The sequence below is a fragment of the Apus apus genome, chromosome 16 (assembly GCF_020740795.1).
Source record: "Apus apus isolate bApuApu2 chromosome 16, bApuApu2.pri.cur, whole genome shotgun sequence".
Taxonomy (NCBI): Eukaryota; Metazoa; Chordata; class Aves; order Apodiformes; family Apodidae; genus Apus; species Apus apus.
The window spans coordinates 2909659-2927689 of record NC_067297.1 but is presented as its reverse complement, the minus strand read 5'-3'; the positions used below and the strand labels follow the sequence as shown (position 1 = coordinate 2927689).

The 18031-nt window shown below is 53.0% G+C and overlaps 1 protein-coding gene across 1 annotated transcript; it reads right to left on the bottom strand.

The window, feature by feature from the left end:
- Positions 1–2699: 2699 nt before the first annotated feature.
- Positions 2700–16248, bottom strand: TBX3 (T-box transcription factor 3). The gene is made up of 7 exons (XM_051633618.1): positions 14684–16248; positions 12531–12798; positions 10997–11143; positions 8777–8853; positions 7249–7406; positions 5181–5884; positions 2700–4409 (listed from the first exon to the last, which is right to left on the bottom strand). Exons 1-7 carry the CDS (start codon positions 15076–15078, stop codon positions 3963–3965), a joined length of 2196 nt encoding a protein of 731 aa, XP_051489578.1. The 5' UTR covers positions 15079–16248; the 3' UTR covers positions 2700–3962.
- Positions 16249–18031: the final 1783 nt, after the last annotated feature.

Below are 18031 nucleotides of genomic sequence, written 5' to 3'. Positions count from 1 at the left end.
TGGACCGGCAGGAAAGGGAGTCGGGGGGAGGGGGGAGGGTGTTTTGGGGGTAGGTATTTGCTTTCTTCTAAACATCGGTAGCGAGCTGCTTCGCCAGCTCCGAAAAATCTTCTCCCCACATCCACACAGATCGCAACCCCGCTCCGTCTGTAAGAGGAATTTGGGGGACCAGCAGCTGGGGAAAATAAAAAAGAAAAGGAGGGGGAGGGCGGAAAGGGGTTCCCCCATCGTTCCTGAAGCCAAATAAATGAGAGGGAGGGGCTGGGGGGCAGTGGGGGTGTCTGTAAGACACTGGGAAGGTGCCTCTGCGCTGCCTCGAAGGCCGGGAGAAAAGCTGAAGGATGGTTTTACAACCCTGAGGAGCTGGGATCGTTCTGCCCCACCGCTCTGTTCCCCCTTCCCCGATCCCGGGAAGCCCCCCACACACCTCCCCGGAGCATCCCCAGCTCCCACCCGTAAGGAAGATCCGGATGGAAACCGGCTTGTGGAGCTGCAGCCGCAAGGCTGCCTGCCCGCAGGGGCTGCCTGGTTCCTGGGGTGCTTGTATTTTTGCTTTCTTTTACCAGCCCCGACGCCACCTCTGTCCCTAAAAGCCCCCACCTCGCCCAGGCCAGCTCCGAGGAGCATCAGCTGAAGTGACATCGCCAGCAGCCGTCGCCTCGGGCCACCCGAGGGTAGGAGAAAAGAGAGAGGGGGGGAAAACCCAATCCTGCTCAGCCCAAACCTTTCCCCCCGCGGCGAGCACCGTGGCATTAAAATACACACACAAGCTGAAACGAAGAGAGTCCCCCCCACCAGAAAGGGGGCTTGAGCAAGGTTTGAGGTGCAGGGGAAGGGTCTTGTTTAAAAATCGGGGAGCAAAAAAGCTTTTCTCGCCATTTTTACCCGCTGAACATCAATCTCTCAGGGGTAGGAGCCAGGAGCCGGGGGCCGAGAACACAGGATCCAGGCTGGAAGTGCATCCTTCCAGCGTTTGTTACTGAGGGAGGACGAGTCACTTTCCGACACACGGGACACTAACTTGTTGAAAAGAGGGGGGAAAAAAATCCCTTTCACAAGGAGGAATCTAGATGTTGTGCTAAAGGATGTGCTCAGGTACAGGCAGGGCTCCCAGTTCTCCTCAGCTCTCTTCCCAGTGTGACCTCCCAGGCCACTGGTCCAGCCTGCAGCCTGGATCCCTGTCCCCGTTTCAGCCATTTTCTGGCTTCATCTCAACAGATCATCAGCCCAAGGGAGAGAAGGAGAAGGAACGATTCCAAGAGAGGGGGGAAAAAAGCAACAAGCAACCAAACAAAACCTCAACTCCACGTATTTCCAGGTGACAACTAACTGGAAAAGCTAATTCCTCTGCCGGGACGGGAGGAAAAATGAGCCCAGCAACACCATCAACTCCTGAGCACTTTACCTGGAAACTTTGGAGGAGGGCTCTGCATTAAAATTTAACCGATCTATTCTCTTAATTCTTCACTTTTGCTTTATTAATTTATGATAGATAAAAGCATGGCCGAGCCTTTCTCATTAACTTTTCAAACGCCACTTAATATCGTTCCATTAAAAGAGGTGACTGAGTAGCCTCTGGATCGACTTGAAAAGCGAGAGGGATAAAAGACGGGAAAGGTACATTAAACAGTTTGCTTAAACCTCCTGGTTTCCCCCCCCCCACCTCCTCACCCCAGCAATACCGGTTGGTTGGTATTTTTATTATTTTTCTTTCCAGAAGTATCTTAATATCGGGTGGAGAAGAAAGGCAGAGGAGGGATAGATCACTTTCAAACCCTCCATCCTCCCAGATCACTTCAGGAGGGTTATTTATGGGGAGGGGGGAAGGTATTTCACAGTACACCCAAGACACTTCAATAAAAATTTATTGAAACTTCAGTGACTTTTTTTAAAAGGGGAAAGAAAAAAAAAAATCAAGAAGAAAAAATACGGGGGGGGAGGAATCATCAAGAACTTCTCAACATTTATATAACACAAAATATACCTTCATTTTTTTTTTTTTTGCCTTTGGACCAGCTCTGAGCACCTGCCTTTCAAGCCAAGAAAATATGCACTCACTCGAACAAAGACAACAATAAGCAGTAGTAAAACTCCATCGTGGGGTTGTTGGGTTGGTTGGGGTTTTTGGTTGGGTTTGGGTTTGCTTTTTTTTTTTTTGAAACACCAAGGAAACGGGAGGGGGGGCGGGGGGGAAATAATACAAAGTCAAGAAAACCCTAAAGTCTTCACCATTTTGGGTGGTTTCGTTGTGGTTTTTTTTTTACTCTCAAGCCCGTTGTCCTGTATTTAAGGTACAGAATTGTTGTTGTCGTTGACATTTTATACGGAAAACAGCACTTTGAACACTGAAATCGAGGATTAAAAGCTACCATGGCACGTTGGTTTTGCTTTTTCTCTTTTATTTTTTTCTCTATATATTTATTTTTTGTACAGGTCTTTGATTCATTTCGTTTGTTTCTGCTTTGCCTTTTGCATTCGGCTCCTTGACAAAAGGACGCGGGTTTATCCGGGGTGATTTAAGACACGAACCCTCAGAAACGGGGGGCGGGGGGGGGAATTTCTCCTCTGGGTCGGGGTGGATGTTTCAAGGCGTGAGGAACTTGAAATGAAAACGGCTAAAGTTAAAAACAGAAGGAAAACAACAACAACACCACAAAAAAAAAAAAAAAGACAGATGCAGTCGTATTTACAGAGATATGTACAATGTCAATAAATTAAAGTTTAATTTCGAGTATTCATATTCCACGTATTTACAAGAGTTATCAAATAATTACATAAATACTTTGTGTTTTTTTTTTTAATAATAGTGTCCGCTTTTTTCTTCTTCTCAGCACGTTTAAACCTTGTTATTGCATATACAATTAAAGAGGGAAAGCTGTGATAAACCTACAGTCGAGCTACAGAGGGGTTTAGATAAAATAAAATCGCTTTTTTTTTTGCCTTTTTTTTTTTTTTTTTTGCTTTCCAACTACACTTCTTATTGACGTTGCTACAGGGAGGATGTTTAAGGTAGAGGGACGAGGGGTCTTATTTTCGTTTTCCTTATCACTATTCATAATCCTGGGGTCGTTGTGTTGGTTTTTTGGGTTTGGTTTCGTTCTGTTTTGTTTTTCCCTGGGATTTGAAACGAGCGTTCAATAGAAACGACAAAACCCCACCGAAATAAAACCAAAACACATCCCCGCCCCCCCCCGAAAAAAAAAAAAGTCATTAAAAAAAGCAGACGACTATGGAACATGCAAAAAAAAACCAAAACAAAACAAAAAGCCACCGAGTGGCTCTGAGACATCACAAGAATATTTTAAACACACAGCTTCCCTTAATATTAGCTGAGGGGGTTGTCATTAACAACCCACCCAGGAAACAACTGTTTGAAGAACCAATATGTGAGTTACTTACACACTTTTCTTTCTGGAAGGGGAAAAAAAAAAAAACACCACCAAAAAAAATCACCTATTTAACTTAATTTTTAAGTCATACGTTTGTTTGATTTTTTTTTTTTGCTTTTAGGTGTTTTTTTCTTCTTTTTTTTTTCTGTTTTTTTGTTTGTTGGTTGTTTGTGTTGTGGGTTTTTTTTGTTTTACACAGTTGAAAAATAAAAATCAAGGAGGATGCCACAACCCCACCAGTTGCTCCTTATGAGCAGCCTCCAACCCAGCTCCCCCACCTCGGCTCCATTTCCCCATCCCTCACCCCTTCCCTACCCTCTCATCCCCCCCCTACTTCACCTTTTAGTTGACAAAACCGCTCACAACTCCGGGGGATTTGATATTCAAACGAGTAGAAAGGGGAAGAACAAACAAAATCGAAGAGGGGGGTAAAAAAAATCATCATCATCATCATCATATAATAATAATAATAATAATAAAATAACTCGCGGGTGGAGGATGTGGTTTCTTTCAAACAAAGTGCACTGCGAGATTGATTTGAAATGAGCTCCTGGAGGTCGGGGGGGGGGTGTGTTATGGGGAACCGCTGCGGGATCTGTCCTGCTTGGGGTCGAGCCCACTGACCAGGCGCTGGATGTTTTGAAGTTCACTGGTGGCCGCTTCTTTGTCCGCGCCCAGTTTGGGGGAGAGGGAAACGGAGCCGGAGGAGAGGGTGGATGAGCGGCTGGTGAGGTCCGAAGCGGAGTCCAGAGGGACGGAAGCGGGACTGGTGTTTAAACCCCCGGTTTTACCTTCGCTAGAGCCGGCGGCCAGGCCGGGCAGGGCGGTGGTGAGGAGGCTGCTGCCGTCGGGCAGGGGGACGGGCAGGGGGTAGGGGCTGTAGCGGAGCCGCGGCCGCACGGCGCTGAGGAAGGGGTGTCGGTGAACCGAGCTGGAAGCCGCGCTGGAGGCGGCGGCCGCCGCTGCCATGTAGGTGTAGGGGTAAGGGAAGAGACTTCCGAAGGGAGACATGGCCAGGCCCTGCGGGAGGGGAGGAGAGAGAGGAAAACGTTACCGGCATGCACAACCCCCCCCCCCCCCCCCCCCCACACACACACACACATACACATACACACACACACACAGCGGGGGATGCTCCGCGGCACCCCCGAGAGAGAGCTGAGGGCAAGCCAAGCCGCTGCTGCCCTCGGGAGAGGATGAAGACCCGTCCTCCCGCTGCCGAGGTCAAGACCACCCGACCCTCCCTGAGGCGTCGTGTCCCGTCCCCCCCCCCACCAAACTCCACCGAGGGGTGGAGAGGGGCGAAGCGAGATAAGGGCCCTGCTGACTCAGTCCCACCCTCCTCTTCCTTCACAGGGAGATTTTCCTTCCCTTGGGGAAACGCTCTCCCCTCTCGGGGGCGACCCCCGCGCATCTTCCCCCCCGCGAAGGCGGGAGCTGCGCGCTGGGACTGCCCGGGGAGCCGCCAAGTGCCCCCCCACACACACCCCTCGGCAAGCGACCAGAGAAGTCTGGCTCTGGCAGAGTGTTCCCGAAGAGCACAGGAGCTAGGGGTGGAAGAGCTCCGGGAGTTCAAGTTGGGCCACCCCTGCTCCCCTGGGTGGGGGGGGGGGCGGCTTTCCCACCTCCGACTTTGCCACCAAAGCCGGCCCCTGCCCCTGCAGAGAGGATGGGGAGGGCATGGGGGGGTAACACAGCGTGGAAAATAAAAAGGGTGCCCCGCTGCCCCCACTTCGTCACCAGGAACGGAGCCCCCCCTCCCCCACAGCCGCCCCGCGGGGGATGCTGTACCTGAGAAGCCAGGACATGCTGCTGCAGATGGAAAGGTAAAGCAGCAGCCGATGCTCCCGAGAGTCCCTGGGCCGCCGCCGTGGCCATGACCGTGTTGTCCAGTCCAGAGACCCCGGCGGACGCCCCGGAGACGGTGGCGAGCAGTGGCCCCATCCCCGCGGCCATGCCGGAGAAAGCCCCCCCCATGGCGAACTGCCCGGGGTGCAGCAGCAGCGGGTGCCCGTTCCCCAGCGGGTTGAAGAACTGCTGGCCGGCCAGGGCTGGGGGAAAGCCGAGGTTTTGCAAGTGTCCCTGGCTCAGGTGGGCCGTGCTGTCGGTCTGGACCGTGAGGGGGGTGAAGGGCTCTTTACCCAGCAGCCGGTTCTCATCTACTTTGGGACCATCCCTGAGGGGGCTTTTCAGTTCCTCGCCGCTCAAACTTCCCCCTCGAGTGCTGGAAGAGATAGTAGCCGGGCTGTGCCGGGAGTCCGGAGGGGCTTTCTCCGTCCTCTCTCGGCTTCGATTCCCCGCCGAATCACCGGGGAAAAAGTGGCTTTTGGAGGGGCTGCCCCCCTTTTCCCGAGGGTCGTCTCCCGGGGCCGCGGCGGAGCTGGCGGGGGCTGGGGTGGTGGCGGTGGTCGTGCTGATTTTCCCGGCCTCGTTGCCTTCTAGCAAGGGATCGTCTTTGCTGTCTGCATCGCTGTCTCCCTCGCTGGGGCAGAGATCTGCAAGACAAAAGGGAGCCCGGGGCTGGGATCCTGCACTGCACATCCCTAAATACACCCCCCGCCTCGGGCTGGGATAGAGGGGGCAGAGAAGCTTCCTGGCCGGCCGGAGTTTTCAGTGGAAATACTTATCTCTTTTTTTTTGTTTTAATTATTATCTCAATAAATACACCGTCCGCCCCATCCAGGGCAACCGAGTTTTACATGGCGTAAGCAAAAGTGGCTACGAAACAAAGCGGGGGACCCGAGGAGCGACATTCCCCCCCTCCTCAGCCGACCCCCACCCAGCCGGCTCCGCTCCGCCGGGGCTGCCCGGGCCAGAGGCACCCACCGAGGCCCGGGATGTAGGGACCCCCCGGGGTGCTCCCCCCGGCCACGGCAGGGACCGCACCGTCCTCCCCCTGGGACTGGAGAACCTTGGGGATGTACCTCCTAAGAACTTTTCCGAACTTTTCAGCCCTTTCGATGGGCAAATTTTAAACACAGAGACAGGCGCCCCCGCCACCATCACCCCCTGGACACCCCCTCCCTCCTCTTCCTCCTCCCCAAACTCCTGCGCGGCTTCGCTGGATTCCTCTGCGCTTCGTCTCCTAATTTCAGCGCCCCAGGTGCGAAGCTCTGGTTTGCTTTTTTGGTTCCCTCCCAGCTTCCCTCCCCTCCGCCCGGCAGGACTTTAAACAACCCAGTGCAGCAACAACCAAAAAAAAAGGTTGTTTTCTCCTCCCCCTGCCTGCCCCCCCCCCCCCGCCCCTGGATGGATTAATACATGTGAGGGAGCTGCAGACAGTTCCCAACCCCGCACGGAGAGAAACCGAGGGTGACTTTTCTGTAACAAAGTTCGGGGCTGTATCCAGGGGAAAGATCCTTCCTCTAATAACAGATTCAGAGAGGAATATTAATGGAGTGACTCCAGTTTTGAACTTTTGCCCCGTGGTCTGTCTTTGCTCCCTTGACTCGGAGCTGGCTCCTTTCTGAACCAAGGAGGGGAGGAACGAACGGGGAGCAGGAGGAGAGAGAGGCCGGGGGGAGAGGTAGAAGGAGAGAGTAAGAGAGAGACAAGGGCAAGGAGGGAGGGAGAGAAAAAGAGAGGAAGTGGGAAGGATAAAAAATAAAGGGAAAAGAATGCGAGGGAAGGCAAGAAAGAAGGAAAGAGGGGAAAATAGAGACACAGATAAAAAGAGCGAAGGGGGAAAACACAAAAGAAAGAAGTGAGAGGGAAGAGAAGGAAGAAAGAGAGAAGACAGAGGAAAAAAGGAAGGAAGATCGGTGCCAGAGGGCAGCGGTGCAGGCCGGGATCTGTCCCCCTCGCGGAGGGGGCTCTCCCGGGGGGTCCCGAGGAGGGGTCTGGGGGCCGCAGCTCTCACCTTTGAGGCTCGAGGTGCCGACAGCAGGCACGGCGGGGCAGGAGGACTGGGCAAAGCACTTGAAGGCCGTCTGCTCGTTGGAGGACTCGTCCGAGGTGGGGTTTTCCTTCTTCTGCCTCTCGTCGTACACCCGCATGGACTGCAGGGTCAGCTGCTTCCTGCGGGCACAGGCCTGCTGGGCCAGGGGACCCCGGCACCCCCCCGGGTCACACCCCCCAGGGACCCCCCCAATCCCGTCCCCAACCCCCGCTCGGGTCACTGTTTGAGGATGAGCAGGGCAAGGGAATGAAGGGCCAAGGTCCCCTCGAGGGAGGGGGACACACACACACACGCGCTTCTGGCAGGCAGGACTTGGCTGCTAATGAGAGGAGATTTCTTGGAAGCAAAGAGCAAGGGCAGATACTAAAGACAAGAGGCGGAGGGGAGAGGAAAACATTCCCTGGAGATTAGCTTTTAAAACGCGAGGATGTTCCAGAGATGTGAGCCATCTTAATGGTTGCTAAGATTGCTAGGAAGTGGTTATTTTGTTAGGCACTTTATGTAATCTTTTCACCAACAATTAACCCGGAGTAAAAAATCTATTTATATTTAGAGAGAAATTAGAAATCATTTCCGTCCCGTGGCTCCAGTGTTGGCTTTATTTTCACACTGACAAGAGGAGCTGGCGTGTGTTTGTGCTGGGCTAAGTGCTGGGCAGGGAGAAAAGCCTCTTGTTTTACACTATTTCCTCCCCCCCTCCTTTTTTTTTTTTTTATAAAAAAAAAAGAAAGAGGAACCGATTGATTCATTTTCTAAACCTGAGAGCAACCGGCTAAAATATCCTGTAACAAAACAAAACCAAGACGTATTCCCCATCAAAGGAAAAAAATAAAATAAATTTAAAATTCATCGTTTTATTTTCTCCAATATTAAAAATTTAAATGTTGAGTCCCAATAAACGAGTTCTGCCCCTCTGTCTACCTGGGGCACAAATTGTGTCCTGCTGCTTTTGGAAGAAAAAATAATAATAATAATAAAAAAGAAAGATCTTCTATCATTACTATCATTAATTACTTCCATATTCACGAGACCCCTCTGTCAAAACAGTTTATTTCTAAGTTTCTCCTCCACCCTTTAGTCTTTTTTAGACAGCCCCCAGGAAAATGCCAGAGGAGATTCAACCAGGAGTCAAGACCTGCCCTCACTTCTCCTTCTATCCCAATCCCAGGCACACGCTACAAGGTAAAATTCCAATCAAAATTTGAAGGGAAACTCCTTTCTCCGCTGACATTTGCTTAATGCACCAACATCTCTTTGGTGTAACCATCCCCTGCAGTGTGAAAATTAACCGTGGAAAACAGGAAAGAATTCCCATGCAACCAGTTTGGCCTTCTTAATGACAAGATCCTTACGAATTTTGGCAGGGGGTGGGGGGGGGCGGGGAGAGAGAGGGGGAGTGTGATTTGGAAGCAGGACGAGGTGATTTTGACCTCTGCTCCTGTTCTGAGTTATCCCCAAAAACCAAACGATCTAATGGATCCCGACTCACCTTTTTTCCCTCCTTCCATTCCCGGTGTCCCGAAAACCTTTGGCAAAGGGATTGTTGTCAATTTTTAATTGAGTGATCTAGAGGATGGAGAAAAACAAACAAACGAACAAAAGTAGGCAGGGGGTTGGGGGCAGAAAGGAAGAGATTTTGTATGAAACACCACCAAAAAAAAATAAACACACCTCTCTCCCCAGTTCCCCCAGAGCCGGCAGGAGCAGGACACACACAGCGGATAAATGTCTCTGTTTTGGGGGGAATCTCCACGTTTTCCCGAGCTGCTTTGGAGGCAGCTCGTCCCCCGGGCTGGCCGGTGACCCGGGTTGTGGTGACAACGGCAGAGCCCCCTGTTGCTGCCACCGCATCGGCATGAATTTCCCCGTGCAATGCGACCCACGCAAGTTATGCCTGCGCTTCAAACTCCTGAAATGCCATCATGAAACCGCAAAGGAACCGTACCCACCCCCTTACTATAATAAAATACTTCACATAATCGCATTATGCTCCTCGTGTGCCTGTGTGTTGGGGCGCCGGGGGTGCCAGGAGCCACTTGGTTATTTTTGAGGGGGGAGCATGTAAGTTTTAGGGGGAATATCGGGGGGTTTCCTCGGGATTCGGGTGATCGGAGGGGATGGGTGTTTCTTCCTGACTTCGGAGGGATGGGGGGGTGCAGGGCACCCCGCAATTCCCCCATTGCGATGCTCGGAGGTGGATTCAAAGCTTCCCTCGCTATAACGGGATGCGGGAGGGGGGCGGGGGGGGGGTGGGAAGACCGGCTGCCCGGTGCGGGTTGGAAGCGCAGGACAGGACCTCGAAGAGCAAAACCCCTGCCTGCAGCCGAGCAGAACCGGCCCCCGGCTCCCCAGTTCCTCCCCCCCTCTCCGCACACGCGGGATCAGAAAAGAGCAGGAAAACCCACTGCTAAAAACCAGCAGGATTTTTAATCCAGGTGATCTCGGCCGTGCCTTTTGACCCGCGGCTCCCGCAGCGCCGGAACCCGGGCTTCCCGCACGCCGCTTTCCAGGCGATTTCATGGCAATCAGACAAATATGCTCCTTTCTGTCCTTCAAACCAAGCCGGCCCCAGCTGATAGACCGGGGCGAACAGCCCTACTGATAAGTCTCAAAGCAAAGTCTACTCTCTGTACACGCGTTTTCCTCCCGTTTCCTCGCAAGCGTCCGCCCGCAGAGAGGACGGGAAAGAGCCCCAACCCCGAGAGAGAAGCGGCTTTTTTGGCAATGGAGGGCAGAAGAGTGCAGACCCCCTCTCTTCACCTCTTAATTTGGACTGGTGAAGGGTGGGAGGGGGCAGAGGCAAGCTCGGCGAAGTTGCAGCGAGCGGGCTCTGTCTGTCCAGACCCCCTGCGCTCAACGCACACGCACCCGAAGTTATAGGCAGAAAAATACTAATACTAATAAATAAATTAAAAAAAAAATCAAAGTCCTTTCTTTGGCTCCTTCGTTTCCTTCCACTTGACTTCATTACCATAAATTCGCCGTTTGCCACCCTGCCAAATATACCACCTCGGTCGCAAGCGACAATAAAGCAGCAGAAAGAGGAAAGGCAGCGACTGCAGCGCTGCAAAACTTTCTCACACTGCTTGGTTCAGACCTTCCAGCTAAATTCAACCGAGATACCCCTCTCTGATCAGAGCATATTTCTGCACCACAAAAAATAATAAAACACTGCAGGATGCGAAAAAAAAAAAAATTCATAATATAATAATAATAGAAACCAGACGTGAGCTCCAGCCTTATTGCCAATTGCTGTTATAGGAGCTAAAACAGCACAAAGGCCAGGAAGAATTACAAAATCTCCAGCCTGCTGCTCTCCCCCCTCTGTCTTTCGACACACGGAGCCGATTCTTTTTCTTTTTTTTTCCCCTGATGAGTCTTAGATTAAATCCACGCTGAAAGCTGCCACCCCCACCCCATCCTAGCCCTTTCCCCATACCGGGGAGTGAAAAACACACTCTAAAACAGCCCCCCCACACCCCTCGACGTCCTTTTTAATTGCCTTGGTATTAAGAGAGTGCCCGACCCCCTCCCCCGGCGCCGTCCCGAAGTTGGATCAAGGAGGTTTTTGGGGGGAAGAGGGGGGAGAGTGAGAGAGAGAGAGAGAGGAGAACGGGATGGGCTTCGTGATTTTTAAGGGAACAATGCAGAGTAAAAGCTCTCTTAAAAGCCAAAACACGTAAAACAAATCCTTTCTTAATCTCCTTACCTTATCATTCTGGTATGCGGTCACTGCGATGAATTCAGTCTCCGGGAAAACGTAGGTCCTGAACGTGCTATAGGGAAGCTTGAGAATATCGTTGGCTCGGACGATGTGGAAGCGGGGCTGGTACTTGTGCATGGAGTTTAAAATGGTCTGAAGGTTGGGGTGAGGAGGTTTGGGGAGGGGAGGCAGCGTCCGGCAGCAGAGCGGGCAGAAGAGGGGGGAGGAAAGAAGAGGGTCAGCTGCAGCAGCACCCCCCGCCTCGCACTTCCCCCCCCCCCAGCCATCGGCACTTTCTCCTCCTAATTTGCCTTCCCCTCTTCTCCTTCCTCCCCTCACTCCTCCTCCCCGCCGTGCACACTCCAAACACACGCACACGCCTTGCAGCATCCAACAAAAAAAAGCACTGACAGCTCCAGCTCGCCTGGGTTTAGGCTCTTCGCTGGGATCTTTCGGAGGGGGGGGGGGGACGACGAGGGGGAGTGGGAAATCCCAACAGGGCTCTCCTAGGAGAGGGGGGAGAAGTTGTCTGGGCTCCGGTGGCTTTGCCTTTTGATTTTAACGTGAAAAAAGAAATAATAAAAATAATAAAAATAATAATAATACTAAAGAAGTAGCAGCAGCTACAACAGCAGCAGCACCGCGAGAGCCTTGGCCAGGGCTAATTGCTTGCCCCAATCCACTTAAGGCCTTCTGCGAAAGGCAAAAATGTATCGTCTAATCAAATCACAGGCAGCAAATGCAATCTTCGGCACATTAGAGGTCCCCCCGACCGCGGCCACCACCAGCAACCCCCGGCTCCGAGGCGGAGGTTTTCCCAGGAATAGAAAGAAATGGCAAGGATCGGCAGAGCACTTATCAGCAGGTTTGTTTGATTTCACTCTTAGGGGAAGTTTTAATCTCTGCCCGCCCAGTCAATGTAAAGGAGTGGATAGACACGAATGGGCAACTTGACCTCTGATTTTGGTCCCTGTTTATTTTCACTCCGGCTTGCTTTACATTACCCAGATTAATATATATTTAAATGTTTGCATACTTAGGCCTTTAAGCCCTTTTTTACACATATGCATATCATTTTCCTATGCTTAAAAAAAAAAGAAGAAGTGTGATAGACTTTCATGAAAAAAATATAGAGAGGCAGATCTATAAAGTCAGCACAGCTCCAAGAAATATCGAGTGGTTCTATGCTGGAAATGTAGCTTTAAAGTTAATGCTGAGTGGGCACGGAGAGGTTAGGGAATGAACTCGAGGGTTTAATCCTGAGCTCAGCAATAAAAAAAAAAAAAAATCAAGGAATATTATAAACCGGAGAGATGCCCGTCCCTGTGTGCGGAGGGTGGTGGTGAGGGGGTTGTTCCCCGTTGTTGTTTTTTTTTCTGTTCCCCGTTTTCCCGCATCTCGGCTGCCCCGGGAGCTGCGGCCGCGGCTCCGGCCGAGCAGGAGCTGCATTCCCGGGCCGATCCCCCCCGCCGGGACCCACCGCTCCGGCCAAAGGGGGAAAGAGGAGGGGGAGGCAAAGGAAGGTGTAAAAGGCACTCACAAATCCGTGCTTGTCAGAGATGTTGTTAGTGAGCTTCAGCTTGTGAAAGGTGACGACTTTGGACATCCATTGTTCGCCGGTGGCCGGGCTGTCCGGGTGGATGTACATTCTCTTTGGCATTTCAGGGTCAGCTTTGCCGGCTACCATCCACCGGGAATTATGGAATTTGTACCTACAATCATCAGCCGCCACGATATCCATCAATAAAATGTACTTGGCCTTTTTATCCAGTCCAGTGCACCTCACTTTAAATGGAGGAAACATTCTCCTATGGGCAGAGAGAGGGAGGGGAGCATAAGGAAAAAGACAAGACGAAAAAGAAAATTAATTACAGTGGTTCAATAAGCTCCGGAATCTCAGTAGCACGTCCACCAAGCAGTCGCTTCAGCTCTCAGAAGCAGAAAGGACGTGTGTGTGTCCCAGCAAAAAAAAAAAACCAAAACCAACAGCTTTCCCCCCGCCCACAGCAAGAAGGTTTCTCGAACGCTGAAAAGTTTCAGGAAAAAATGGTCCCTGGGATGGGAGGCGGAGGGGAGAAGTACGTGTTCCCTCGAAATCAGCAGGCGCCTACCCTCTGCCATTCCTCAACAGCAAAGCCTCATCTGGGGCTCTTAGAGCTCTCCTTATTTCCCTTTTTCTCCGGCCAAACAAAGAAACGAGAGCAGATCGCACCCCGATAAAAGAAATATTCCGCAATACCCTAACACACTGCACCGCTGGAGAGCGGAGAGGGTTTGTTTTTTTTTTTAATTTATACAGGAGAAGAAAAAAAACCAAAAACCAACCCTCCAGTGAGGGCAGGGTGGCTGCCGTGGCTTTCCCAGGGCTGTAGCCTCCCGGTGATAACCCAGCCGGGTTCCCTGCAAACCCCGCACCCCTCCGCTCCCAAGGCCAGCTTGAAACTGCAACAGGATACCACAAATTTGCTGTTTATTATATCGAGTGTTTGGCATTCAGCAATCTCAACTTAAAAGGAAACACATGACTTTGCAACATGTAAGAGCGCTTCACGCTCGCCGAGGCTTCCGCGCAAAAACACTTTTGACCACAATTAACAGAGAAAACTTCGGGAGAGCAGTAAAATGGGCGAGGGGGATTTATTTTTTTTCCCCCTGCTCTTAGGGTTTGTTGTGCTGTTAGGTTTGGGTTTGTTTTCCGTGAGCCTGTAGCCTGCAACTGGTGCTCTGCAAGTAGGTGAAGCTCCAGCAAAGCAGCTGAAGGCCATCTAAGAAGACTTTTCAGGAGTGGCTTCCTCGAGTAATTCTCCTGGCAAATTACATGCGAATTGTTTGGGAGGTTTCTAAGAGAGCCCCTTAAATAAAAAACACCGGGGTGAGAAGGGGTTTTTTTCTCCCAACGTGTCATCACAGCCATAGGTAGAGTTGTAAAAGAGCCCGGGTGTCAATGAGTAACGAATTTAGAGAGGGATTTCAGGCGGGTAAACCTATAAAAAGCAGAAATGCCGAGAGTGGACGCGCCGTGTATATTCATTCATTCCCCCGGGAAGGTTAGAGAAATACAGAGACAGTCAGCACCGAGCTGCAAAACCTTCCCTGCCACCACAGCAGCGGCTGCAGGACCGCTGGGCATTATTTGGTCAGCTTTTTGTGCATTTTCAGATAGAAGCAGGCAGCACAAACGCACGCTGAGATCCCAGCAGAGAGACAGGCAGGAGCGGAGCAACTGATAAACTGAGCCTCTCTGCCCTCCCACAGCTCCTGCCCCTCCAGTAGCCTCTCCAAAGCGTTTTCCCTTGATTCCCCCTTTTCCTTAAGGAAGAAAAAGTAGGTTGAAATCAAGCCAGCTCCTTTTCCAAGCCCCAAATCTTTTCCTTTCTGCTCCCAGTCTTCTCTAGAAAGTATTAAGCTGCTGAACCATGAAGGGACCCTCTTGCCCCTGCACACGCCGAGCTGGGCCGGGTCGTGGTTCAGTGGTTGAGCTTTGCCGAGGGTGCCCGAGATGGGCTCGGAGCTCCAGCTGCCTAAAACTTTCCGTAATTCCAGATGAAAGGAGCTTTTTATGGAGGAATTTAGCAGCGAAAGAGCCTTGCTCCCGAGTAGCCTGCAGAGGTGCAGAGACCGAGGGCTGGGGGAGAGGGGGGGAAAGAGAAGAAAAGAATAATAAAAGGCACCGACCCCCCAACCCAGACCTACCTTCCCGATTTGGTAATCACCATCTCCGTGCCTCTTTTATGGAATTGCTCCCAAAGCTCTTTGGCTTCCAGATGCACTTTCGGATCGTCTTCCACCTCTTCTTCTGGCTCCAAAGTTTTTAAAGGCCTCAGATGAGCTGCTGCCTGGTGACCCAGGGAAGAAAAGGGGATACCAGTCTCTGCAGCTCCCACTAACTGATCCATGATGGGTTTAGCCAGAGCCCCGGGAAGGGAAAGGGCAGCTGCCCCGTTGGGAGGCAAAGCCAGGGCCGGGAAGAAGGGAGGCTGGTGTCCCAACACAGCGCTCATGGCAAAGTCCGGTGCCCGGTGAGGTAAAAAAGGATGATAAGCCATGCTTGTCCCAGGGATTACTGGATCTCTCATCGGTATATTCATCTACTCCACTCCTCGGTCTTCCTACTGCTGGAGTAGTCCCGGAGTGGTTTCTAACAGCACATCATGAAGAAGAAAAATTAAGATAATAACAATAACAGCAATAAAGCACCAAAAAATAGGGTGGGGGGAAAACAAGCTCTAGACAGCACAGTACATGGGGGGGAGAGGCAGAACTTCTACAGCCTACAATTTCCCGAGCCGGGGCACATCCCCAGCCCTCGGGACAGCGGATTAACAGGATTGTTCATTATTAGTCTTGCTTTTTTTGTGTGTTCGGTCTCTGCAGGTTTTGATTTTTGTGGTGTTTTGTCTTCCTGAGTGAAAGTCCTTGCGCTGGAAAAGAAACGCCGAAGAAGGGGGAGAAAAAAAAATCCACCGGGTTCGCTGTCTGCTCCTGTTGCCGCAGAAGGGCTGGGCTAGCCGAGATCCTTTTTTTTCTTCTTCTTCTTTTTTCTCTTAGTCTCAATCCCCTTTCTCTTCTTTCGTGGCGGAGGGTGACGGCTCGAAGCTGGGTTTTCTTTTTGGGTGGTTGGCTTTCCCCCCCCCCTCCCCCCCACCCCTCCACCTTTCCTCCGTACGGTCAGGCTGCAGAGCAGAGGCTGGGAAGGGAGGGAAAGCAGAAAGAAGCAAACAAACCCACCCCCCCTCGCCGACCGAGGAAGGCTCCTGAGAAACCTTCAGCAGCAAAAACTTGTAGGGAAATCTCGTTTCCTCCTCGCCTTCCCCACTCTCCCAGCAGGAGCTGGTCAGGGTGCCCTGATTTCCATCAGGATCTCTTATTTCTTTCACCCTCCTCCTTTTTTTTTTTTTCTTTCCCTTTTTTTTTTTTTTTTAATTTCCCCCCCTCTCTTTCTCTTTCACTCTGCTCTAAAAATAAAATCAAATCTGGAAGGATTGTACTTTTGTCTCCGCTCCAGCAAAGGACAGAGGGAGAGAGAGAGAGAGGGAAAGAGAAAGGAAGAGAAAAAGGGGGAGGGAGAAAGAGAGGAAAAGAGAAAGAGAGAGAGAGAGAGGGAGAAGGAGCCTCTCAGCTCTGAGAATTCCCTGTGAGTCTGTGCTCTGCGTGCACCAGATTGTATGGATGTGTTGTGGGTTACAAGGGAGCTGGAGCCTCCTTGATTGGCTCTTTGACGCTTTCGGACCAATTGTGTGGCTCCATAGGCGTGGTTTTGACAGGTCGAGTGGAAGGGGGACAGAGCCGAGTTATAAAAAGAAGGTGTCGGAAACTGTAACGCTGCAGCAAAGCATCACTAGTACTCCGGGCCGTGTGAATATGTCAACATGATCAGAGGGGAGGGAGCAGGCAGCGCCGGGGAGGGCGGCCGGGAGCACCCGCCTCTTGAAAGGGGGGCAGGGGGGGGTTCGGGGCCGCCTCGCCCCCCGGCCCCGGCGCTATGGCAGGCTGGGCATTTGCAGTGCGCTCTCCTCTGGTTTGCCTGCCCTGGTAGGAGCTTCTGAAAAAGCGCTGGAGAAGCGGCGAGGACGCGCCGGGTTGTTGTTTTTTTTTGGGGGGGGGTGGGGGCTCCACGCGTGGTGGTGGGGTCCGGTTTGAGGTGCCCCCTCCCGCCGCACCGTACCCCAACCGGGCAATGAGAGCTGGGCTCCGGCAGTTGCTTCCCGGCCCTCGGTGAGGGGGGCACCCCGGGTACCCCCCTTTCCCCACCCGCCCCTTCCTGGAGCTCGGTGGGCCCCGCCTCGCCTCTTGCCCATCCCCGCCGCGTCGCGGCTGCCGCCGGTGCCCGTAACGACCGGGGTTGGTGTCACCCCCTTCCCGCTGTCCCTCGCCGCTCTCCCCCAGCTCCCATTCAAAGTTAAACGAGACGGGAAACCTCCAGGCCCGGGGCGTTTTCCTTCCCCCCTCCCCTCCGCCAATCTGGGAGCGATCCCCGCGGGGGTGCGAACCGACCCAGGGGGTGGCTCCGCGGGTTCCCCCCGGGATTCGGGGTTCGGCTCCGGCTGCTCCAGCAGCCGCGGCCGCCGTTATTATTGTTGCGGTGGGCGGCTCGGTGGGCAGGGGGGGCCTCTCGGTTCAGCCCCGGGGGCTGCCTCAGCGCACCGGGCAGGGGACGGGGATTGGGGGTGGGTGTGCGTGTAAAACGGGATTTTCAAAATATAGATGTCTTTTTTTCTTTCTTTCTTTGGCGCTGAGGATTAAGGCCACTCGGCTGGCACCGGCGCCGAGAGGGTTACGCTCCCACACCCCTCCTCTTCCATGAGGTGCTCGGGGAGGAGACGGGAAGTGCGGCTTTCCCTGCGCCCGGGCAGCGCCGGGGCGGGCGGGGGGAGCCCATCCCTGGGTGCCCCCGTGCCCGGGCTCGTAATGGAACCGGCAACCACCCACCCCCCCCCATCCCCCCTCCCCCATCCTCCGGGGAAAAGCATCACGCGTGGGTCTGCGCCGGCCCCACGGAGAGGAAAGAGTCGGACATGGATTCCCCCCCCCCACCCCGGGAAGTTTCTGGGGAGACATGTTCCTCGGGGAGTGATCGTGCGGGGCAGCGAGACGGGGCTTGGTGGCGGGGGAGCCTTGAGGGGGGGTGGGGAGGGGGGGCACGGCGCGCCCACGCGTGTGTCAGGAGGGATAACCCAGCGCTGGGAGATGCCTGATTATCAACCTCTCTTAACGCCCCCCCCCCCTCCCCCCGGGGGGATCTCCCGACACCCCCCTATCCTGCTTTAAAGAGGGGAAGATAATCCCCCGGGAGCGGAGCGGCGGAGCGCGGGGGCTCGGCGCGGGCTGCGCGCAGATGGGAGCGGAACCTCTAAAGTGATTAGCTCTTCTAACATTGCATTTTTGACGCACATGGTTAAGAGCGCTTGGCGCCAGCTTGGTGAAGTCCCTGTAGTAACCAGCGTCTAGGATCGCTTTGCATTCACCAAAATATCTCCCCTTTAGTCGGGGGGTGGATGGAGAGAAGAGGAGGAGGGAGGAAGGAAAGGAAGCGGGAGTAAT